The sequence below is a fragment of the Nannobrachium achirus genome, assembly GCF_963921795.1.
Source record: "Nannobrachium achirus genome assembly, chromosome: 22".
In the NCBI taxonomy this organism is placed as follows: domain Eukaryota; kingdom Metazoa; phylum Chordata; class Actinopteri; order Myctophiformes; family Myctophidae; genus Nannobrachium; species Nannobrachium achirus.
Genome location: NC_137829.1, coordinates 3,517,501 through 3,543,236, shown reverse-complemented (window position 1 = coordinate 3,543,236; position 25,736 = coordinate 3,517,501). Strand labels below are relative to the sequence as shown.

The 25,736-nt window shown below is 42.0% G+C and overlaps 1 protein-coding gene across 1 annotated transcript in view; it reads right to left on the bottom strand.

The window, feature by feature from the left end:
• The window catches only part of LOC308308022 (limbic system-associated membrane protein-like), a gene marked incomplete at both ends in the record, with an annotated part of 166,718 nt that extends 141,228 nt beyond the window's left edge, over positions 1-25,490 (bottom strand). The window contains one exon of the mRNA XM_080753378.1: positions 25,333-25,490. Within this exon, the coding sequence (XP_080609504.1) occupies positions 25,333-25,490 (158 nt within the window). The remainder of the gene's footprint in view (positions 1-25,332) is intronic.
• Positions 25,491-25,736: the final 246 nt, after the last annotated feature.

Here is a 25,736-nt window from a genome sequence, read left to right as displayed (position 1 = left end):
GGCCATTCACGGCAATAAGACGCTGCATTCAGGATTTGAGTCATTTTGTTCCAAAAATAAGTGAAGTGTTCCTTAATGATTGCTGATTGTTGATTAGTAAGTTGCTTGTAAGGAATCAGTAGGAATCAACAATCTGCTATTTTTGAACATTTTTGAAAAGAAATCTGGGGTCCCTGGCACAAAGCATTTTCAGATGGCGGGGGGGGGGTCTGTGGCCAACTATATATCATTTTCGAGGTCCTTGGCAAGAAAAAGTTTGAGAACTACTGATTTAGCAGACATTTTGGGGAATCGGCCTCAGGTCCTCATGGGCTGATAAACACTCCAGTTTCATCTAACCAGACAGCAGCAGATAATCTGCCTCCTCACTCTGTCAACTTGAAGCTTGGCTCAGAGCAGTGCAGCCAGATGGTCAGAGAGAGAGAGAGAGAGACACTGATGGATCTAAAAGCATTATTAGTTTGTTTGAGAACACAGGCCAGCTGGATGATGATGGTGGTGATGATGATGATGATGCCAGAGAAATGAAAGCGTTTGTTTGTTTTGTTTTGGTTGGAGAGAAGCTGAGCTGAGGACCTGCAAACTGGTTCAGTTCAACTCAGTGTACACACGGATTCAACAGTTTATTGTTGCTATAGAGCAAGGATTCGCAAACATTTCAGGCCGTGACACGCCAAAATAATCATATTTGAACTGGGGATCTCCCACCCTGACAGGCTCTTGGAATTGTTGGCATTTGTCAGTGAATCGCTAAATGCACCTGCTGTGGTTTGAGACTCCGTCACCAGTACAACTCGGTCACAAAGCTGACGTCTGTATGGTCTCTGTTTGTTCCTGCTTAAAAACAACATTACCCCAGAGATTATGTCCTGACAGAGCTGTACTGAATTGAGCTGATATTGCAGTAACCCATTAAAACCAGGAATCTACAAGATCTACAAGCTCATAGTGCGTCACTTTGTGCCACGCTATGAGCTTGTAGATCTGCTACTTTTGAAAACTCTGGGGGAAAAAAAGAAAAGCTAATCTATATAAATACAGTAAATAAAAATTTAAAGCGAACATTTCTAACTCAAATCTTTGCTTTGAGATGGGCGTCTGCGGCCAAATACATATAGGGGCCTAATTTGGGGGGTCCTTGACAGCACCACTGATATAGCGACATGTTTTTCAGAAAACTGTTATGATTGAAAAGACATTTGTATAATCAGCCTCAGGTCTTAATGAGAAAATCTCAGCCCCTCCTCCAACACAACTACAGTATATACAGTATGGGGAAATCAGGGAAAAGTATCTGTATTTTCTTTTCTTCTTTTTTGCTGTATAGTAAAAATACCAAACCGATACACACTATGACGTCCAAGTTAAAACCAACTGCAGGTTTAATAGCACATGTCTGCCTGCCTAGCTGGCTGGCTGACATCTAACAGTGGATGTCTTGCACAAGATCACAACCTTCCTCACCAACCAGGCTGTCCAGCAGCTCATCCAAGCTTCAGTCATCTTCAGAATGGATGACAGCATCTGCCTCGTTGATGGTCTGACAGCATGTTCTCTCAAACCTCTACAACTTTCACGCACGCACACACGCACACACACTCTCACACATGCACATGTATGCGTACTTGCGTAGGTGCGTACACACACCTACTGTACACATCCTAAAAAGCGCTCATTACTCAGACCTCTTCGGTGCTGGTGATATGATATACGGTATAACCCTAACTCATTTACAGTATCCCCCATTGGTTTATGTTATAACCCCAGGCTATCTACACAGTATCCCCCATTGGTGTATATGTTATAACCCCAGTCTATCTATAGTGTTCCCTATTGGTTTGTGTAAGCCCGGTCCATCTCTACGGTATCCCCCATTGGTTCAGCAGCTCTGGTGCTGAGGCTGAGGCCAGCCGTCTCTCTCTCATGTGCTTCCAGCATCTCTCCATCACAGACTATAGAGCACTGGTTCCCAGGGGGGTCCCCAAATTATTCTGGGCGGTCCCCAGATGATTAGCCTAATGTGCTACATGCTTCTCTCACTCAACACTCAACAAACCAAAGTGTAAACCGGGTATTTGCTCATTTCTAAAGTTAAATGACTTTAATAATAATACCAAATTGGCCAAATTGTCACAATTTGCACACGACACCTCGCAGTGAGAGACGATGTGAGCTTGCAGATCGGCTATTATTTCACAATATTTATGTGTGGAACCGAGTCAAACTAAATGTAATGCCTACAAATCTAAGTGCTTGTAAGGGTGGGAGGCCCCCAGTTCAAATACGATTATTTTGGGGGGGTCGTGGCCTGAAAAGTTTTGGAGCCCTTGCTCTTTCTGCCGAGAGACTGATACTTCCAGGCCTTGTCTTCATCTAGTCTCTGAGGAGACCATCAGTACATACAGTATATTGATACTGCAGCTGCTGCTACTGGCTGACACCAGACCACTCATCCTGGTGGCCTATATAATGAATCAATGCTTTCTGAACTGTCCATAGCCCACCAAAGGACGCAGAGAGAGTAGATAGAAATGGTGACACCTAACCCTATAACGATTATTGGTGAGAGGAACAATTATATAATGTGAAGATAACGTTGAAAAAGGGTGACGTGCTCCTTTAAGTACAGTACTCATGGTAATAATGTAGGCTACCGCTAATTGCCGGACTCCCTCGCTGCTGAACGTCGGGGCGTTCGAGACTGGAATGGCTGCTTGTCTCACAAGCAGCTTTGCTTTTATGATGGACTATAATTAGGGACCTCTCTCTCCACAAATCCCTGCGTTCCAGTGTGGGCGTCTCACACGCACGCACGAACGCACGCACGCACACACACACACACACACACACGCACACACGCACACACGCACACACCCAGTACACAGCTTTCCTGGGTGGGCGTGATAAAGCCAGCGTCTGGCGGAAGCTGAGATGAGGGGATCTCAAGCCTCTGTAATATGCTGTTGTGTGAGAACACACACACACACACGCGCACACACACACACACACACACACACACACACACACACACACACACACACACACACACACACACACACACACACACACAAACACACACACACGAGAACAGATACATAAATTCAAACACACCTTTCCTCTCTCTGAGCGCTGTCCTTGAACACTGGGCGTGCAGCGTGTTGTGGGGGTTTGACAATAACAGTCAATTAAATGGAAGCAGCAAGAATGAGACAGAGAACGCTAGAGAGCAGTGGTGTAAAGTAACTAAGTACATTTACTTAAGTAATGTACAATTTATAGGTGTTTTTACTTTACTGGAGTACTTGTTCAATCATTTTACTTCTACTCCACTACATCTCAATGGAAACAAGCCCTTTCTGCTTTATGTGTTATCCTTCCACCACCATTGTATAATCGTACCACTGTGCTATTTGCAAACTGTTGATAAAGGATTCAATCCTAATGATTTATCTTGGCTGGAAAAGGAGGATAACCACGTACATTTCCACAAATAAAATGTGTGATGATAACCCAAGTTTAGGTGGGTTTAACCTCCATTAAAAGGGGGTGACTGAAGGTAAGAGATGGAGAGAGAGACCACCGAGATTGAGGGAGAGAGAGAGAGAGAGAGAGAGAGAGAGAGAGAGAGAGAGAGAGAGAGAGAGAGAGAGAGAGAGAGAGAGAGAGAGAGAGAGAGAGAGAGATGGGAAACAGTCTGCAGCCAAATGTGACATTTTCACTCGTCCAAACACTTTCTTCTTCTTCCTCTCTCTCTCTCTCTCCCTCTCTCTCTCATGGAACACTCTCTTTCAGCAGCATGCGAGTGTGATAACATTTAATGGCTAAAACCAGCAGCATATGTCTCATCCCAGCTTTGTAAAATGGTCTGGAAACCCAGGCAACAGCATGACATTTCCACTGCTCCTCCTAAAAAGATAAGATAAAATAAACCTTCATTGATCCCTGGAGGGAAATGCAGGCGTCACAGCAAGCAAGAGCAAGTGTGAATGAATCACAGGAGAGTAAAGATGGCAGCACACTTCAAACAAAGTCAACGTTCATGTTCTCTGAGCTCCTCCATGAGTGGTGAACATCAGGCCCTACCCACTGCACAGTGCTGGAATGGGGATTTTGACTAGATTTGTTGCGATACTGATACCAGTATCGGAAAAGCTGCTATACTGCCTAAAATGCTGGTATCGGTATCGCCAAGTGCCAGTCTATGCCATTCCCATACCATGTAATTTACCACATGATGACATTTCATTTAATATCACTGCGTAGATATGAGTCTGGAATCTCTGTGTGGAACGTGCACCTAACCCTAACCCTAACCCTAACGTCCGATTTTACAAATGCCAAGGACCCCTAAAATGATATATATTTGGCCACGGACCCCCCCATCTGAAAATGTTTTGTGCATGAACTGGACAGTCTACACACCAACAAGTGACTTAACCAGTCCTTTTTACCAGTAGCCATCAGCCAAAACCAAGACTAACTCTCATATTACTGTTCTGTTCTTGCTTTACTGACTCCTGCTAGACTCTGCTACATCTGCACATGGACTATACAGGGGGCCCAAGGCCCCTATGGGGTCCTTAGAATTACTACAAGGGGGCCGCCAAATCTCTGTGTGATATGATTTTCTTTACATTAACCACTTGAACCCTACTCTGAGGAGAACTACAGTATAGCAAAAAAAAAGCAGATTGAGAAGCTCACAGCGCCACAGCTCTTTTCGGCAAAGAGGTTTTGGTGTAGAGGTAAAAGAGCAGACCAAGTACAATAAGTATTGAGGGTTGAAGTGGCTAAAGGTCTGAAAATACACATACAAATACACACGCTGTCAAACAAGTCAAGTCAAGCTGTTATTGTGCATGTTGGCTCAATGGAAACACTCTGCTACACCAGTGACTCTCTAAGTGTGGTCCAGGGACCTTCATAGTTCCTTGAAGGAGTTCCAAATGGGTGTGTAACTCTGATAGTGTACAAATGGAACCATATCAACCTGTAAGGGGCCATTTGTGGGTCCTTGAAACCATTTATGAGGGACCATGTATTAGGGTCCTTCAAGTTAAAAGGTTTTGAGAACTGTGCTGCACCAAATGGAGCAGAGCTTTAATTCAGTATAATTAAGATCTGTGAAGGATGGTAAGGAAGAGGCCATTATTTCCAATATGGCTGCTGTGCACAGAGCCTATTTAAATTTTGGCACAGTATGTCGGAATTTAAATAATGCATATTGCGTGCGTGTGTGCATCTGTAAAACCATTAATGCCATCTACACTTTGAGAAAGGAGTCAGTACAGATGCAACGCACTCAGACACCATGTGAATAGTGGCATTATCAACAGCACGGGGAAAGGTTATTACACTAATTAACATTTGAATATTCACCAAAGACCTGGGTTGTTAACAATGCTATCCGCATCATCATCATCATCATCATCATCATCATCATCATCATCAGTGATTGAAGAAGTGCTCACATGTTTACTTAAAAGTAACAATAACCTATTGTTGAAATAAACTTGTACTAAGTACAAGTTCAGTATTAGAAATGTACATAAAATAAAAAGGTATTTTTTACTTTATCAAAATGTAGCTACTTAAAGTACAGAGAGTAAAATGACTCATTAGGCAGAATGTCCCATTTCACACGTTTTCAAATGTAGGCCTATTGTTTGAAAATAGCAGATCTAAGCTTACAATGTGGCGCTAAGCGACGCGTTAAAGATTTGCTATATTTCAAATTGCCAAAGTATATAGGTCTGAAGTGGTTTTGTAATAATAATCAAAAATCTACAACGTAAATAAATAGTAACTATAGTTTTCAAATAATTATAGTGGAGTAAAAGTACAATAGGCCTATTTGCCTTTGAGATGGAGAAGAAGTAGGATGATGGAGAATTGGAAATACTCCAGTAAAATTGTACTTGAGTAATATTGTACTTCCACCACAGATAGTCATCATCTGCTTGCACCAAACTGCTTCTTCTGAGTGCAGTGTTAGAATATGTGCCATTAGAATAGGGGTTAGAAACAGGCTACAGGAGGCGGCTCTCCATCCCATAATAGTTGTCAGGGTACAGCGTGATATGGCACCATTATTCACAGCCCTTATCTGGGTTCCCTCACAGATCCAGTGAGGAGATTTGACCGACGCAGACGCAGGCGGCACCGGACAGAATGTGTCGCACAAAAACATCCTGGGAGAGAGAGAGAGACATTCGGTAGTTTCATCACTCAAAGTCTATATCTTTGTACAGTGGGGCGGAGACTAGGGACCCGGGTCGCGGACCAATTGTTATGTATCGCGAGAAAATACCTCCCTTTTTTCAGTTTGAAAGTAGAAAAGTAGAAAACGTGTGTTTGAAAGTAGAAAACGTGTGCTCCTTTTAATCTGACTGGTTTTACATTATACTGTGTAAGCATTTACAATGCACGTTCAATGGTTCTTTTGAAAACACACTCTGATAGGCAGATTTCCATGGCAAACTGTGGAACGTGCATTATTCACAATACTCTACTATCCTGTGCTTCCTCACTCAGAAGCAGAAAAGCAGAACTCATCGCACACAGTCGAATGAATGAAATACGCCGCAAACGCATGCCATTTCAAAGATGAAATAAAGAAAAAGTGCCAGTGTTTTCGTCTTGGTGACCAATGAGAAGCAGAATATACTGTCTGCAAAGCTGGCAGATACCGGTATGTGTCCGTCGCAAATACAAGTTCTTTAGACCTGCTGCAAGCCTATATCAACACTGCAAAGCACAAGACAGCTGTGGCTGTGCGAGGTGACGAGAGCTCTTCTGCTAATTCAATTGACCAAATATGTTGTACAACCTGTGAAGATCTGTGCAGATTGTGCAGATCTGCAAACTGCGTTTAACTGAGTTAGAATCGCGCAAAGACACCCGACCCAACACGAAAAAAACAAACAAAAAAACAGAAGATTTTGCGGTGTGTGCACACTTTCCACCCCACACGGCGGCGTGCGTATTAACCTTTGCATTAGCCTGCATCAGGACTAGGACAGGTGCTATGCCCATATAGCACCTGTGGAGTCTGAAATCTGAAAAGGTGACTATTACTGTGGAAGATTGGGAGTGAGTCTGCAGTTTTAAGTGCAATGGTGAGTTCGTTCCAGAGTTTGGGAGCCAGAAGGGAGAAGAGTCTGGGATACGTGGAGCGTTGTCCAGGGTGTTTTAGGTAAGGTTCTGACAGCTTCCCTGTGTTAGCTGTGTGACATCATTGTCGGGAGCCCCATGCTGTGTCCACATTTCCTCTTTCTTCCGCCTCGCATCGAATCTCGCCAGAGTATGTCAGAGTAAGAGCACAAACAGAACAGCAGGCTAGCGATTGCAAATTCTAGCATGGAGACAGGCACTTATATAGGCAGCAGCAGGCCGCACAGTATACGGTATATTCAGTCGCTGCGCTTAGTCATCACTTTTCCGTAACTTTTTCTCATTGGCTGTCCTTTAAGCCAATGGGGAGTCTTTTTCATTACATCTATGGGCGGTCAGGTTCTTTTGGTGCCGACCTTGTCAGCGCTCTGTCTGATACAATAGCATAGTTACATTATTAGATCATTACACACTATGCAGCTGCAATGAGGTGCTCATGCCAAGATTATATTACATCAAAAGTTATATATGCATAAGTTAGTTATGTCTCTGAAAGGAATTAGGAGTTACTTAAATGTGCAGTTTTAGAAGCCTATAGTAGTTGTAAGTTATTTTGGTTTATGTTTAGCCTACAGTTAGATTAGTTGGATTGTGTGTGCCCAGCAGTGCATGAATAAATCCAATAGTGAGCTTTACATGTGAAAGGCACCTTAATTTAACTTTTGAGTTAAAGGTATATTCAGTGATTGTATTTCATTCAAATAAAAATATAATTGATACATGTTCCATTCTTTCTCCTCACTAGAATGTGTGCTGACCATATAAGGACTTCCGCCATGGCCCGTGTTACGAGCATACCGTAGCTAGATTCGGTTTTCAGAGGTGGCCAGCCAGTCCTCGACCAATCATGTTAGAGTATGGCCGTAGTTATGTTATGATGTTTAGTTATGATGGTCAAAATAAAAGTTTTGAGAACCACAGCTGCTCTGAATTAAGAACGTCTGCTAAATGCCTAGATTGTAAACTACTGAACTCATAAAATGCCACAGTCTTGTAGTAAATCAGTATCATACATATCCTGAAGCTGGAGACGTAGGCCTATTGATATTCAGCGATCGGGTCTAATGATCAAAACGAGAACATTATAATGGTGTAAGAAATCTATAAAAAAACTAAACATTTCCACGCTGTAAGGCCAGTAAGGGACAAGATGACCCCCGGCCACTTTCATTATTACTGAATACACCTTTAATAGGCCTATATGTATTTTTGGTCTTTCGTGGTCATGACAGTACTACTTTTCAGGGGCTTTAGCTTGCTCGCTGGTATAATATGACTGTGTCATTTCTCGTTTCATTATACGTCTCCTTCACTCCACTAGGGCTCCACAGCGCAGAATAGCACGGTCAGAAGGTATGGGGTGAAGTCCTTCTTGAAAGCTTTGTAAAGGAAGTGGAACAGATGATAGCAGAATGGGATGTAGTTTATGACATGTTGTACAAACTGCTGAGACAAAGTCCCTTGACCTATTGAGCATTTCCCACACAGAGGGGAAGCATTCTGCAGTACTTTATGTAATTTAGTAGGAGAGAAATGCAGTCTACGCACAATTTTGCATTGTATTGGGGATTGCAGTGACGTCAATACGTGCACGTCACGCGTCTCTGACGCATTCACGTTGCCTAAAGACGCATTCACGTCAGTGTCCTTGGGTCCCATGGACGCATCCACGTTAAAATAATTTACCACGTCGCGAAAAAAATATATTTTAAAAAGTCCAGACGCCACCATTGTTCATGGGTGAAGGCATGCTACTTAATGCTATGTTAACACAAATGAAATCCGCGTAGAAGGTCTTAAAACAGACGATAGAACTAACGACAGTGCGTTCTATCGTCCACCGATGCCATTTTGGGCGACCGTAGATGGTCACAGAATTCAATGGGTGCCTGAGTTTTAGCGTAGCACCGGGCCGCTCTCTGACCATAGTGGCACAGCATGTTTGGTGATACACCGAAAAGGGTTCCCCCACAGAACGTGTGCAAGGCACAGCGCTGAAATATGACGTCTCTACACTGCAGCGACACAACAAGCAAGCAACACTTTATGCAGCTGCACCCATCAGAACTTGCATCAAAGCCCTGATAATATTTATAATAAATAATTGCTCTTCCTTGCGTTAGCATGGAGTCTGTTCTTTAGAGACTAGAAGCGGAGTTTTACAGAGTCCATGGAACGTAGTGGGGGCGCTCAGGCTAGCGCACCCCAGGCTAGTGTAGCTAAGGCTAGTGTTAGTGTATTAAATGTGGAGCAGTGTCTGCCTCGCTCTCTCCCCGACCGCGTCCACGGTGGTGTCGCATTAACGTGTATTTTGCGATCATCGCACACGACGGCGACGCTGCCATTAACAAGCGAGCTTTTCGTGTCAAGCATGCATGCAGAGGCAGGAGGTAAACAAAAGCATCCAGTCCATAGAGTTGATACAGTCAGGCAAGTCAACGCGCATTCGCGCACTGCTATGACGCTCGCATCAGCCCGTTCCAGCAGTGTTTCTCAATCAGTAGTCCGCGGACCTGACTAGCGCCGCATGCATGTTAATGCACAACACAGGCATGCACTCGTCTCCGACACACACACACACACACACACACACACACACACACACACACACACACACACACACACACACACGGTCCTCTCACATATGGAAAACATTAACGCTTATAACGTTTTGAACGATTAAAACCTTTTTTGGGGGAAAAACTTTTGAAAAATAAAGAAAATATATGTTTTTATTTTTCGATAAAATAATCTTACAATTCCAAATTGTAAGATTTGGAATTGTGGTTAATTTCTTTCATACACATTTCTACGTAACATGAACATAACCATATAATAACCAATTCAAGTTAAATGCTGCACTTTGTCAAAAATGACATGACGCGTTGAATTTTTGTGGGACCCATAAAATATCCCTGGGACTCATCCGAAAGACCCCTCTTGGGTCCCGGGACTCATTACATTAAAAACCTATTAACATCACTGGGATTGTATGGCATTTATTGAGCTACAGTGGATATTTCTAATAAAAGCATCCCACATCTCACCCGAGATTTCCGTGCCAACTTTTTTTTCTGCTGGCCTCCCTTAAAATAATTTGATGAAGCGTTGTTAATGGTTTGTATAATATTACAATACTGAGACACAGCACCCTAACTGCATGGTTTAATGCTCAACACCCTGTCTAAAGCAGTGGTTCTCAAAGTGGGGTCCGGGAACCCCGAGGGGTCCTTGGGGGGATTCCAGGGGGTCCCCAGCTAAAGTAGTCAACATAGCATCACAATCATTTTTAACCACGTTAACCTTTTATGCTTTGGCATTTTGAGATGGACCGGTCCATCAAATATATAGACCTACAGTATATATCAATTTGGGGGTCCAATAGACCGTTTGTCAGCCTTCTGATTGGTCCCTGAGACTCCCTGACTGGCCAACCAGAAAAAAACATTCACTTTTTGCTATCGGGGGTGGAGTTTGTGCAGTGGAGAATGTTAAATGTGGCTTTCAAAACTGTCCGCAGTGCGCGACACGGCGATCGCCCAGTACGGCCGCGATCTCGGCCGTGATCTCGCTCATCATAATGAATAAGCTTCAACAAACTAGTTCACATGGACCATATCAATGGTCTAAGAGTCACGATTGGGTACATATATTTTAAATGGGCAGAATTACGAAAAGCCAGCCTATTATGTGAGGTTAGGATTATAGTTCTGTCCTCTTCCTACCCAGGATGCAATGCGCGGTCTATTCTCTTTCTGATCCAGAGGATTAAACTAATTAAAACGTTTATTTTCGGGGGGAAAACTACTGTTTTGCTATGTAATTACTGTACCTTTTTCTTCCCTTTTTATTAATATCACGTAGATGTGTTTTTTGTGGTACTTTATATAGCTGTAATGAGGCTATGAAGGGAAAAAAAATCCCATCCACTACCACTATAAAAGAATCTGCAAAGAGGATTCTGTCCCACTGGGATTAAACAAATTAAAACATATATTTTCGGGTAAACCCCCTGTTTTGCAATGTAACTACTGTACCTTTGTCTTCCCTTTTTATTAATATCACCTAGATGTTTTTCCTTTGGTACTTTATATAGCTGTAATGAGGCTATGAAGGGAAAAAAAATCCCATTCACTGCCACTATAAAAACAATCTGCCCAGGGTCAAATGTCCTATCATAGTAACAGGGCAGAATGGGGCGGGATTTGCAAAAGGGCTTATTGGCACAAAAAGTAAGTTAGAAAGCAACACAGTGGGGGTTTCTGCACACACTGTGGAGGACGTGTGACCTTATAAAATGGCTCTCTTGTAAAAACCAGAACAAAATGTGAGGGAGCTGGAATGATTGTTGCAGATGCTGGAAAGAGGCAAGGTTCAGCAACATAAACTCTCTCAGAGAAACAACTCCTCTCTCCATCTAAACAGAAACGATTTGTCTTCTACCCCCAGCGTGAACACATAAACAGATGGGAGTATTCAGCTCCATGATCCCTTTAAACCTGTGTCGATTAATTATGCTATGTTGTTGAATTTAATACATGTAAGACCACAATGGAAACAAGTCCCAAGGACTTTTTTTTTGTCCTTTTAGCCTTAATGTCGGACTTTATGTCAGTTTACATTTATTTTATTTTATTTAAACACTTATTTTTAATGAATTCCTCCCCAACCACAAATTTCTGTGTCGTCACTTCTGTTGTACCCCGCTGGCTCACCTGCCAGTGAGGAGCCCCCACCGGGACGACATAGGGCCGTTGTCCTGCTACTCCCGCCCAACACTCCAGGTGCCGCCCCAGCCCGTAGGTGTGCGTGCAATGACCAATATCCATGACCATTGAAAATGGGTGGTTTTCACCTTTAATGGATCTTTAAGATATTTTCGTGAATGGAAATGAAAATGTCCTTTGCGCGTATAGTTACATACTGGTACTGAGGTAGCATTTGAAGATAGTGGAATAGTTGCCTGGCTTGAGAGACTAACTTTAAAAATAACCGACACAGCCGGACGCAACCTCTGTGGTGGTGCAGGGACATTCACCAGGGACATTCCACCCTAACGTGTTGTTTACATTACTGATTTCTGAGTAATTCAATGTTGCACATTGAGCAAATCATCCGGGGACCCCCTGGGGATAATCCAGAGGAGCAGACAGACTGGAGTCAGTGGAGAGCATCCATCCACCAGTCCTCTGTGGTCTATTCTGACACGGCTGATTGGATAACCATGGAGGTTGATAATCCTTCTAACCCTGTTAGAGTGGAGAATGTATAGCCGTCTGGGGCTTAAACATACTGTATAAACACACATAATACACAGTGCACGTAGTCTGCACGTGTGCACGCCTGCCTACATACTGTACTGTGCATACACAATCACACACACACTTCTGTTTCGCTCTTAAAGTAAAGTAAATCAAATTAGTTGCAACTTATCTAGGTCTCTACTTAATGGATCTTTAAGATATTTTCGTGAATGGAAATGAAAATGTCCTTTGCGTGCATAGTAGTTACATACTGGTAATGAGGTAGCATTTGAAGATAGTGGAATAGTTGCCTGGCTTGAGAGACTAACTTTAAAAATAACTTTACTTCAATTGCAAAGGTTACACAGAATGACTTAAAGTGCATCCTTGGGTTTGCTTGATTCGTTTGTCAGAGTGGTTGTTGATGTTGAAAATCACTCATGGTTTGATGATTATAACTTCAAAGACCAGACCATCACTGGACTGAGAGGAACCGTTTTTCATGATATTAAATACTCCCGAGTTACAGATAATGAGCATGCTAACATCAAGTGTTTGTGTGATTTTGTTTTTGTTTTTTGGAGAACTGTCCTGGCTGTGTTTTGATAAGCGAGGTTGCTTCCCTTCAGCCTATCTTCTCTAGCTCTCTTCTCTTTCAAAGCTATTTTGCTTGATGGAATTCATTGCATGTCTGTTTTTTTATCAAGCTACAATCTTTAATCATTCCCCCTACATTATATCTCTTATTAACCTTCGAAATGAATGTGAATGATAATTATGTGTTTCAGACAAAATTAAAATCTGTATGCAAATCATGGTGAATTTCAGTCAAAGTACACGCTATCAAAATGTAAGACTTTAAAGACCATTTTAATAACCACTGGGAGTGGATTTTTTGAGACAATTAAGTAATCACTAAAATGTCATCTGCAATTATCAATGCAGGATTGACAAATGACATTTTGAAACAGGAAACCACACATTTTGAAGTTGTCTACCAGGTCAATATGGCTGCCGCAAGATTTCCATTCACTGGAATGGTACCATTTTCAAACTAGAAATGCTGTTCCTACGAAACAGTGTGGGCTCACATGTAACACCATGTACGTAAGGGCACAAAGATCTACCCTTTGGCTGCACCTCATTGGCTAAGGGCCCTGCCTTTGTACTGTCGGTACAAAGGCAGTGTCTTAAGTCATTTTGAGGAGAACTTGACAGATAGATTACGTCATTTTGAGGAGAACTTGACTGATAGATAAATAACGAAGATAACATACGTGTGCTTGCTTTCAGCGAGCCCACAATTACACACCAACACCAATTAGAAGGAAGTGTCTAATGACTTTTGGTCATAGTTCAGTGGTTCTTAACCATTTCAGGCCGTGACCCCCCAAAATAATCATATTTGAACATGGGGATCTTCCCCACCCTGATAAGCACCTGGAATGTAGGAGTTGAGGCATTACGTTTAGATAGTTAGATAGAAACCTTTATTATCCCAAGGGGGAAATTAAGTCACCCAGAGGCGGCCCCACAGTTAAGGTTACAAATTACAGGAAAGTATGAAAAAGAAAAAAAGGACTGTAGTGTACAGCCGAGTGGCAAAAACAAACAAGAGAAGAATCAACCATACAGAACAAACTAAGTAAAAAAAATATATATATACATATTAAGTGTCAAGAACAGTTGAAAAAGTCAAACACAACAAAAAATAGTAGTAATTAAAGTTTCTATAATGGATGGATTGCAATTTTATAGCACTTTTCTAAGCATATTGCAAACTAAAAGCACTCACAATGGTCCATTCATTCAAACATTGGGAACTAATCAACGCACAGTGCCAAAAGATATACACAACTTATATACATAAGTGTCTACACCAAGACAATAATACTTAGCCAAAATGTTCTCAAAGTTTAGTTTGACTCGGTAATAGTCCTCACTAATGCTCGTTATAATATACCAATATACCACCCTTTAACAGGGTGAACTGAGAGCTGTTCACAAAGCTCCCCCTGTCCCTTCACCTCTCTCTGTCCCCTGTCTGTCTGTCTGTCTGTCTGTCTGTCTGTCTGTCTGTCTGTCTGTCTGTCTGTCTGTCTGTCCCCAAAATGAGGCAGAGGAGATAATGAGCTGACTGGCAGACAGTCAGCACACCCGCTGTTACATCGAAATGAGATTGATTTGTAAATCCTGTAGGCTGTTTCCTGTGTCCAGAGGATTATGATACCGATTGTACCAATAGTGTCCAGGCAGCCCTCTCTCTCTCTCTCTCTCTCTCTCTCTCTCTCTCTCTCTCACTTTTTTGAGTGGAAATAACTTTACATCATCAAGCGGCCAGAACCAACGACCGGGACCAAGCACACTGTGCACCTCCAATATTATTCCCCATGTGTTTAGCCTCTCAGTCGGTCAGTCAGTCAGTCAGTCAGTCAGTCAGTCAGTCACTCACTCACTCACTCACTCACTCACTCACCCACCCACTCACAACACCCACCCACCCATTCTCTCTTTTCCCCTACTTCCTCCGTGTTTGCTCTCTAACTCTGTTCATTCTGTTTATCCCACTTTCTCATTGGTCCATACCAGTGAATCATTCCATCTGTTCTCTCAGTGAGAGAACAGACCCTGAATCAGGTCAAGTAAGTGCAGCTGGACAAGGACAATCCTGGCTGGAAGGCTGAGAAGCAGAAAAGCACTGAAAGAGAGGGCGAGATGCTTAGAGCAGGTGTGAACTGTAAGGCCTAATTTATGCTCCGTCACGCGAAGTACAAGCTCACAATGCGTTGCGGAGTCGGCTCGTTGTGAGCTTTTAGGTCTGCTATTTTCTGACACTCCTCTTGTGAGACAATATGAATTCCTTAAGAAAAGGGTGGCGGGCGTAGACAGAGGTCCCGTCTACAAGCCTAGTACAAGTCTAGGGTTGGCTCCCTCCATATGTGCCATACCTTATGCAAGCCTAGAACTAATATACAGTTTAAGGAGTAGTTCAGCCCCAAAATGACTTGTTTTCTATTGATTACTTAAGCCCATATCTAACAGGACTTCATATAGGAATAACGTCCCATGATGACCCCTGGTACCTATATATATAGAGATCCATGGAGACATGCTGTGAGCCCAAACATGCTTACTCAGTTATTCGTTATGTGAAGGTCCTATGACGTCTATGACATCTGTCATCATACCCTTTTATGCCCATACATGGAGATCCCTGTCTGCAGTTACCCATATATGGCATCCATATATGGGTAACTGGTCCGATATACATCACTGGCCAGATGGCCAAGAACTAGTATTTACTAGTTAATATCATATCATTTGTATTGATAAATATATTGATAAATATATATTATATATATATATATATATATATATATATATATAGATAAATATATATGTGTTAATATGGACGGTGTGACACTGGTTTTCCATGCTTATACTGTATAGCACTGTACAACAACCTTGGGTCTAGTGGAAAGTTACCACTGAGGACCCTACGTCTTGTCAGCAGGGGTGAGATGCCGTGGGCTCGGTTGGGCTCGGCGAGCCCAGACTTATTTAGCTGCACGCCTAATATGCACGCACATGAAACATCACGTCACAAATTTAGAGGGGCACCACTTCTAAAATCCATATCACACCACTGCTTCTCAGAGTCTTTAAGAACCAATTAAAGAGTTCCACGGTTATACTGTAATTCATATATACCGTTGTTTAGCCTCCATCTTGTTAGAGGAAACTTAGAGGAACAAGGAAAACTTGGAGGACCCAATAGGGGAGTCCTGTGTACTGTATGTCTGCCTGTGTCTGATTTTTCCTCTCCAAAGTAAGTCAATGCATTTGGGGCCCCATCCGGAATCAATAGGGATACATTTATTGTAATCAAATTACCGTATTGTCTTAGGAATGCAACAAAAAACTAAAAATATTATTGAATTAAAGTCTCCATGGCGTGAGTAATCAATAGAAAAAAGTCATTTTGGGGGTGAACTACTGAGACCCAATGAAACTACTATTTGGGGTATTTTATTTTGAAGTTTCAGTTTGAAAAGGAAGCCTGTGTGTTTCTGAACCAATCCGAGGGGACCAGCCCTTCAGGCGATGGGATTTAAAATCTGAGTAATGGGAGTAATGGGAGCCAGCAATGGGAAACAAACAGGTGAATGTAATCAAAGGTTCATTTATATTCAAAAAGTCTATCTATGTCATCACTTTTTGAATTTCTGTTCACAGGAAGTAATTAAGAATGGCCTATTTAGGGACCTTTGATATACATATACACAAAAATAGTTTTTTTTCTATTTTTTTGGCATCTAGTGTTAGGTATGGCCACATTATCACTACAGATATGCTCTAAAAGTGTGAAAAACATGTTTTTGATTTCACCGTCTTTAAGGTACTACATAGAGTTCACTTTTCAAAATTTAGACCAAAATATTTCCATCTATATTAAATCAGTGTGTAACCATGTAACCTGAGTCACATGTTTTATCTTTGTCCCAAAACTCAATACATTTTGGAGCGACTATTTAATAGCGATATTTGGGGTCTCAAGCGGCTGCACTCAGATAAACTCTCCACAATAACAGATAGCTTTCACATCCCTCTTGGCTAGAATTTGCATTATTTTGTTATGGAAATCATCTAAGGCTCCATCTAACTGCATGTGGCTCAGGGATGTAATGTCCTATCTTAAATTGGAAAAGATAATATCTTCTGTTAAGGGTAACACCGCAATCTTTTCCTCAATAAATTGAGTCTCTTTATAACATACTTTAAGTCACTACAAAGTCTCCCCCCCGACTGAGACCCCTGTACCACCCCTTCCCTCCTATATCCTTCACCTCCTGTCCTCGTTCATTTTCTTTCTCCCTTTTCCTTTTCCTGTTCTTTTCTTCTTTCTTTTTCAGTTACATTTTTAGTTATCCCATATTAGAATCTGTTACTTACTTTATTTTTGACAATGGTGTGGACAATCTCCCTCAATTCAGCATTTTATGCACACCTACCTACTGAAATCTGCATCTACTCGAATATCACTTACACTGTTGTTATAGCCGTCTTTTTTGTTTTTGCAGAGGCCTACATAAACTATGTGTGTGTACGTGTGTTTGTACGTGAGTGTGTGTGTGTGTGTGTGTGTGGGGGGGGGGGGGGGGGGGGGGGGTACTACTCTAGATGAACACACGTACATCTGTTTGATTGTATTTGGTATTTCCTAATAAGAATATTATGAATAATACAATTAAAAAAACTGTACTCTACATCAGTTTCTGAAACGTTTTGGGCTTCAGTACCCCTTTTCCTGATTATATGAATCCAAGTACCCCCCTTTAATCGACAACAACATTTTGACTAGAAAATACTGACATCAAAAGTCCAGTTTTTGTCAATATGTTGAAAATAAAAGTAAGTAGCCTGTTTTCTATTCAGTAACAGTAATAAAGTGTACTTAATTTGGTTTAAAGCTTTATGGAGCAGCACATTCGTCAATGTTTTATCATTAAACATAACAGTAAAATAAATATTTCCATTTTCCATGTTCTCTCAAGTACCCCCTGTAGTACCTCTGCGTACCCCTAGGGGTACACTTACCCCCATTTGAGAAACACTGCTCTGCATGTATGCAGTGGAACGCTATAATGGCGCCGGCGGTGAATAGCGCAGAGTCTTACTTTAAAGATGTCGCAGGGAAGTCATTTGGAGTGCACAGAGGATCGCCTGTGTACTTTATGAAAGATAATTATCAGGGCTCAATAGTTAAACGTTTAATAATTAAGACGAATGCAAATGGGTGCACTGGTGGTGATCCTCAGGCAGTTAGATTATAATTCCGATGTCATCTCCCGTGTACTGTGTGAGCCCCTAGCAGCGTTCACACGCACGCCTGATCCCTCAAACTCAAATTAAAAGAGATCCGGGGGTTTAGCGGTGACATCGGCCCTGCAGGGCAAATCAAAAGGAGACAAAAGCGGTCTTCGCTGACAAATAAGGTGCGGAGGCAGACATTTGCCAAAGCTCAGATAATTGACCCAGAGTGGAGCAATCACACACGCACTGTGTCATTAATGCTTTGAATAGCAATTAGTTTCTAGCACTTCCCGTGGCAAACACTGCCGCTTGAGGCCGCCGTGCAAGCCAGAACAATAAAAAAATAAAAAAAAGCAATTGAACTAATTGTTGCAAAGGAACTTTTTCCTCCCTTTATGCAGTGATGGAAGTAAAAGTACCAATACCACAATGTAGAAATACTCTACATTGTAGATGGAATTAGTTTTAAACTTTTGTTTTGAAAGTACAGTTACCAGTTAGACGCCTAAAAGCAACCTCGCCCTAAAGGTCGAGGTCGCGCAGAGGGCGAAGTTGCACAGGACGAAATTCATTATCGGACCAGTTACCCACATATGGAGATCCCTGATACGCATATATGTAGATCCATGTATATCGGCGGTTCTACAAAAAAAAAATTGTTTCATACTGTACATTGTGCAAGTACAGTAACGGCAGGGGAAGCAGCTAAGAACCTATCCACCTGTTTCCGCGGTAGTTTACTGGAGATTATTTGGACCTGTTTGCACCACACTTCCGGTTTAACAGCAGACATACAAGCTCACGTCGCGTCGCAGATGCAGCCTGTTGTGAGCTTGTAAATCACACTCGGCTGCGGCGCCGGAAGCTCGGTACAGCGTCTGCGCAATGCACTATGGGGCGTTGGAAACTCGTGGATAGGCAAAAATCTGAGCTATCCGTGTACAAAAGTTGGAGTCTGTGGAACCAACCTTGTGCCCCATACATGCTTACTTCGTTACTCGTTATGTGAAAGTCCTATGACATCTATGATGTCTGACAACCTATTGGAGATCCCTGTCTGTAGAACCAACCGTGTGCTGTGAGACCCCAGACATGCATCCGTGCAATCTGTCTCTCAGTCCTTGTCCCCTTTTATTGGCATATTGGTTGGATATTGTTATTAAATGCATGGCGTGTTTTGGCCATAGTACATTTTCTTTGTTTTTTATTACTGGTACCTGTCATTATCAGTCATAACCTGACCTGTGCATTTTGCACATTTTTAATAAAGTCTAAAAAGCAAAGAAATGTACCTTTGATTTATTTGTTCAATTTGTTCTATTGAGTCATTAGAGTTTTTTTCTTTTATCTTTTTTTATGCATCCTAATGTCATTTTTATAATCGTTTTTCCTTTGCTTGATGTTTTGTGTAAAGCACATCACATTGCCTTGCTGTTGAAATGTGGTCTAAAAATAAAATCGCCTTGCCTTGCCTAATGTTCAATGCCAAAAACAACTAAATCGCTCTATCAACGGCGATTCAATAAATACATTAGATCTGACTGGCTCACGGCAGTGTAGAATAATTGGCATGAAACGGTTCATTTAAGACCATCTGATATGGTCGATTGCTTCACAACAACCAGATTAACCTTCTGACCCTCTGCTCCGCCAAAGACGCCGAGAGATGAACAGTTGCTCTGCTGAGCCCTTCCAGATGATTCATACTTAAAGGGATACATGCCATGCATTGGTTGTTTTGCATATAGCAATACTACAGCCATCGATAATACCATTTGTTACGGCCCTATATGGCTCTGAGTGTTTTCAGTGCATGGTAATTGGAGAGTGGCTGTGGAGATTGGAGGAGTGGTGTGGAGATTGGGGACACACCTGGGCCTCATTCCTCAATCAGCCAACCAGTATAAAACACTGAGATGAACACCACTTCAGCCCTTTTGCCATCCGCCAGCTGTGCTGAACCCTTTTTGAGCGGTGGTCACACCGTCTCCATAGCGTGGCCGTGTGTGTAGGTATGTATGTTTGTTTGTTTGTATGTATGTATGTGGGTGGGTGGGTCTGTATGTAGCCTCAAGCCTGTGGTGTAGTACCTTTTCTGACCACACATGTTAAGGGAGGGGCACTGTTGTTCAGGCCAGGCCACACACACACACACACACACACACACACACACACACACACACACACACACACACACACACACACACACACACACACACACACACACACACAGGGGGGGGGGGTAAACCACCGCTCAGTTCACACGGGTGTGATTTTGTTTGTAGCTTACTGTTTGTAGGCTGTGTCCCATGTCTGGTGCTTAAGATAAACTTTAATACATAGTGTTTAGGCCGCATTCACACACATGCGTGAAACATCTTGTATATATATATATCCACGATTTTCCTACGCCCCATAGTGCATTGCGCAGACGTTTGCACCGATCTTCCGCCGCCGATTTACAAGCTCACAACGGGTTGCATCTGCGACGCGACGTGAGCTTGTATGTCTGCTGTTAAACCCGGAAGTTTGGTCCTGATAGTCTCCAGTAAACCCCCGGGGAAAATTGTGGATATATATATATATATATATATATATATATATATATATATTTTGCCCTCCTTAACTACAATTATTTGTGCAAGACTATAGTTATGCTAAATTCTGTCATTAATACAGAGCTGGTTAAGCCTTCAACTTTCTCATAATGGCCCTCACAACAGTACACAATGTTTTGGCCAGTGATGGAAGAACCTACTCACATGTTGTGCTTGTGCAGGTGTTAGTAAAAGTACCAATACAAAAATGTAGAAATAGGTCTACTTGTTGAAATAAAAGTTTGGCATTAAAAATGTACTTGAGTAAAAGTACACAAGTATTGCCATTAAATTATATTATTACTTGAGCTTGTAGATCACCTATTTTCAAAGTATTCATAGGGCTGAAGTGGTTAATTTATGTTTTGTAAAAATCAAAATCTACAAAGTAACTAGTAACTAAAACTTTCAAATAATTGTAGTGAAGTAAAAAGTACAATATTTGCCTCTTTAGATGTAAGTGGAGCAGAGGTAAAAATATAGCAAATTGGAAATACTCCAGTAAAAATACTTTAAAAGTGAACTTAAAGGGGCACTCCACCACTTTTCAACCTATGTTCATATAATTGGTCCTCACTCAAAAATAGCTTTTCTTTTTTTTTTTCAGAGGAGGGCTGTGGGCAGGTCAGAAACCCATAGTCTTGTGACATCATCGATTGCCAATCCAGCTTATAGAAACTGCAGGCTTTCTATTCCTGAAAAGTTGCAATTTTAAAGTGGAAGCCATTGTTCTCGCGATAATAAAAATCTAAATATTTTTTTCAAAAATATTGATTAAATTTTTTTTTTGGGAAAATGATGATGTCACAAGACGATGGATTCTGAACTTCCCACAGCTCTCCTAGGAGACTTGGACAGAGTAGAAAAAAATTGTGATATTTTATCATGAACATTAGTGAGGACCTATTATATGAAGACAGGTTGAAAAGTGGTGAACTACTCCTTTAAGTAACAGTACTTGAGTACATGTCCTTAGTTACTTTACACCACCTGTTTGAACATGGAATAGAAGGAGTGCAGTGTGACATTGTTGCTGCACTCCGGTAAACATAGATAGATTTCTTGTTTCATTTCAGCCGCGAGGCATGTGGGCCTGTGTTCTTGTCAAAGCTCCGTTCTGGACCCCAGCATTTTGTTTTTCTTCCATTTTGCCGTGTCGGGCCATAGAGCCACAAATGGGGACTGACGCCTGCGGGCTCCACTGAAGGAGAGCAGGGTATATTACTTCTCCAGGTCACCAATATCTGCTCAGCCTTTCACAAACACCAGCTTATGGAATCAGTAGGGCTCTCTGCCAGGGGCGTCACACCAAATTCTGGGCCCTGGGTACAAGGATTCACTGCGGGCCCCCCATGAATGTTAACAATTGAAAAATAGCAGATATACAAGCTCACTGCGAGCTTGTATATCTGCTATTTTTGAAAAATCGTGAAAATTTGTGCAAGAAACCTATGTCAAGGACCCCCAAGATGATATGTATTTGGCCACGGACCCCGATCTCAAAATATTTAGTTCCAGGGACCCCCAGAAGCAAAATTTGAGTTAGAAATGTTCGCTTAAAAAATACATATATTCAACGTTTTTCACACATTTTCACAACTTTAAAAAAATAGCAGATCTACAAGCTCGCAGCTCGGCACTCGGTGCCGCGATGTGAGCTTGTATATCTGCTATTTTTCAATAGATAAAGTTACTAGGGCCCCTCCACCTTGGGCCCCAGTAACTCAGTCACACTTTCCTACCCCTTGTGACGCCCCTGCTCTCTGCCTTCAACAAATTACCAGCCGCGCTGTGCCTCCCAGCCCGCATGCGACAGTAAAAGTCCTCGCACTGTGGCCCTGCATCTCTTCCCAACCCTGTCCAATTTATCAGGTGTCAAATGGGTGTGAAACGTTTTGGTGCATTTATTTATTTATTTGATTGAGAGTTGCTGTTTATTGAGGCAAGACAGAAAATAAGCAAGACTGAAGTAAAGTTTCTGAGGTTAATTTAAACAAACAAGTGGCTATGATGAGGCACAGAGTCACGGTGATAGGACTTCACCGTGAGTCCGTGACTATGATGGCCATCACAATTTTAGGTGATAGCTTATCACCTAAAATTTGAGGTGATAGCTCTTCACCTTGGACTCTGATAAAGCCTCTGGGGTGATAAGCCATCACCGCGGTGTAGTCTTTTAAAGTCAGAAAACTACTGCATTACGTCATTCGCCACAGTGAAGGGCTTTCACCGCGAACCCCGACATCTCTCCTCTGTTTTTACCTTCAGACATCTCCCCATCGCCCCGTTCACTGATTGGTTGATCTAGACCAATCAGTGTGCCCCCTGCTTTCAGAGGCACAGAGGAGGTGACCGTGACTATGATGGTCTCCACTTGTTATCTCATTTTTAGGTGATAACTTATCACCTAAAAATGTAGGTGATCACCCTTCACCTCGGACTATGATAAAGCGTTCAGTCCTTGTATGTCAAAAAACTGTTATTTAAAAAATTAAAATAAAATACAAATAAAACACGTGTTCCAATGTACAGCATACAAACTAAGTATTTATTACTTAGTCACCAGCTCTTGTGACACCAGTCGTCATAGGCAAACATTTTCATAAATTAGCAACCGTGATGTGTTGTGAGCTTGCAGCTGTAGTTTGGCTTATGTGTTGGGATGTCCATGAGCAACAGAAACGTAAAGGTTTGAGAACCGCTGGCTTGTTAGAGGGAATGTCTTCAGGGGATGGATAGATCTACAGCCCACACAGCCAACTGGACAGATAGTGAAACAAATAGCTGTGATCTCTGGCAAAGTTCACCACTCAATGACTCTCAATTGACTAATTGGATCTCTTGTAATTGAACGGAAGCACCTGTTCACCGCAAGGAATCCATAAAGTGAATGTATTGCTCTCTCTGTCTCTCTGTGAGTGTGTGTGTGTGTGTGTGTGTGTGTGTGTGTGTGTGTGTGTGTGTGTGTGTGTGTGTGTGCGCGTGCGTGCGTGCGTGTGTGCGTGCATGCATGAGGGTGTGAGAATTGCAGGTGTTAAAGTGCCAGTTTTAGTGTGCTACCATAATGTGCAAAACTGTGAAAATGACCTATTCTTATTATGAATAAATCTGTCTCCTGTGTTGTGCATAACGCAGTATAGCTCAATGGGATGAGGTAGGACTACTGTATGCTACTGTATTTTAACATCAGTCATGATGGTACCAAATATTTTCTGAGGTGGTACTTGAGTCTATGGTTAGGAACTGTGGTTGAGAACCACAGGTCTATATAATGGGTTGATTAAATGGGCTGACAGACTTTTTCTGACACAAAGAACTGACTATACACAAACCAAATATATAGTAGACTGGAGGAGCACAAATCATTATCATTTTCTGGGGTAAATAAATGATGTTCGAAATTGTTTGCCCATAAGAATTCTCAAGCAGGCTATGCATCCTGGCTGCTCAAGCTTTCTTTGGGGAACCAATTTAGATTATTATTCTCTTCTCTCCATTCCAGCCTCTCCCTGCTGTTTCATTCACAGATCCATTCAGATTGCATTGCATCTCCGGTCACTGTGTGAAACTTAATTGTCCTGCTTTTCTTTTTGGATAAAAACTGTGATAGCATCTAATTGAACTTTCCTCCTTGAAATCAGTGCAATCAATTCAGTGCGATACACTGGATGAAACTATTCATTCAGCAATGAATGCATCCTCATCAGTCACCACTTTAGACATTCATCCATTTCTTTGGTCATGCACTGCATTCCCCAGAGAGAACCCATGTACATTCATAACATTCCACCGTGGGTTTTTGATAAAGATCTTGTTGCACGTCTTTTGTTGATTTTAAAAAGTGATGTTTTTTTCCTTTTCTTTTTTGCAAATGATCAATTTAACAAAATGATTGTTTTTGCAAAATAGCTACCTCAAGTCCCTTACGCACAAAACCCAAATATTGGGTCTGCTATGCCAGTGTTTGTCAACCTTTTCAGGCTGTGACCCCCCCCAAAATAATCATATTTGAACTGGGGACCCCCGGTCCCCCACCCTGATAAGCACTTGGAATGTAGTTGAGGCATTCAATTTAGTTTGACTCGGTTCAGATACATTGTGAAAGTAGCCTAGTCCTATAGCAGATCTACAAGCTCACAACAGCTAGCCTTGCAAGGCGTTGTGAGCTTGTAGATTGGCTATTTTCACAATGTTTGCTTCTTTATGACAATTTAGCTGATGTTTGACCTTTTTTCTCCACAATGTTTGTCTCTTGACAATTTGGCCAACAATGTTTGATTATATAGATTTCAATACTTTTGATGCAGTAAATTCAAGGTATTAAAATGGACTTAAAAACTCATGTGGGAACCCGGACCCACAGCCACAGGTGTTATTTTCAGTGTGTTGTGTTCATTGTGGAAGCATGTAGCCTACATGTATCTGTAGTTTGTGTGTGAAGTATAGGTTGGATGCTGAGGAGAGAGGAGAGTAAAGTTGGTACCCATGGTGGCAGGCACACCTACCTGATGACGGCTGTATCTCCCTGTCGGATGGTGATATTATCCGTGGCTCGCTGCATATCCACACTCCGGACGGGGAATCCTGTGGGAATAAGACACAGGAGTCGGAAAAAAGAAGCCTGCAGTTGCCTCCAATACGGCGATCTCCGTCCGACCTGCATTTTTTTATAGCAGAGCAAAGATGCGCACTTCGATATAGATCCAAGAGAAAAGGGAATTAAAATAAAATAGTTTGGTCCACTCCGGACTTCTCAAAACGTGTTGTTTATGTCCCCAAAACAACTTGATAGGTGATGTGAAGAAGGCTATTATGTCCGACACAGCAGCAGCGGCTTCGTGTTAAGAATGACTGAAAGAAAGATGCTTTGGATGGAACGAGCATGTGAAGTGTTATGGTCCGTCTAGTT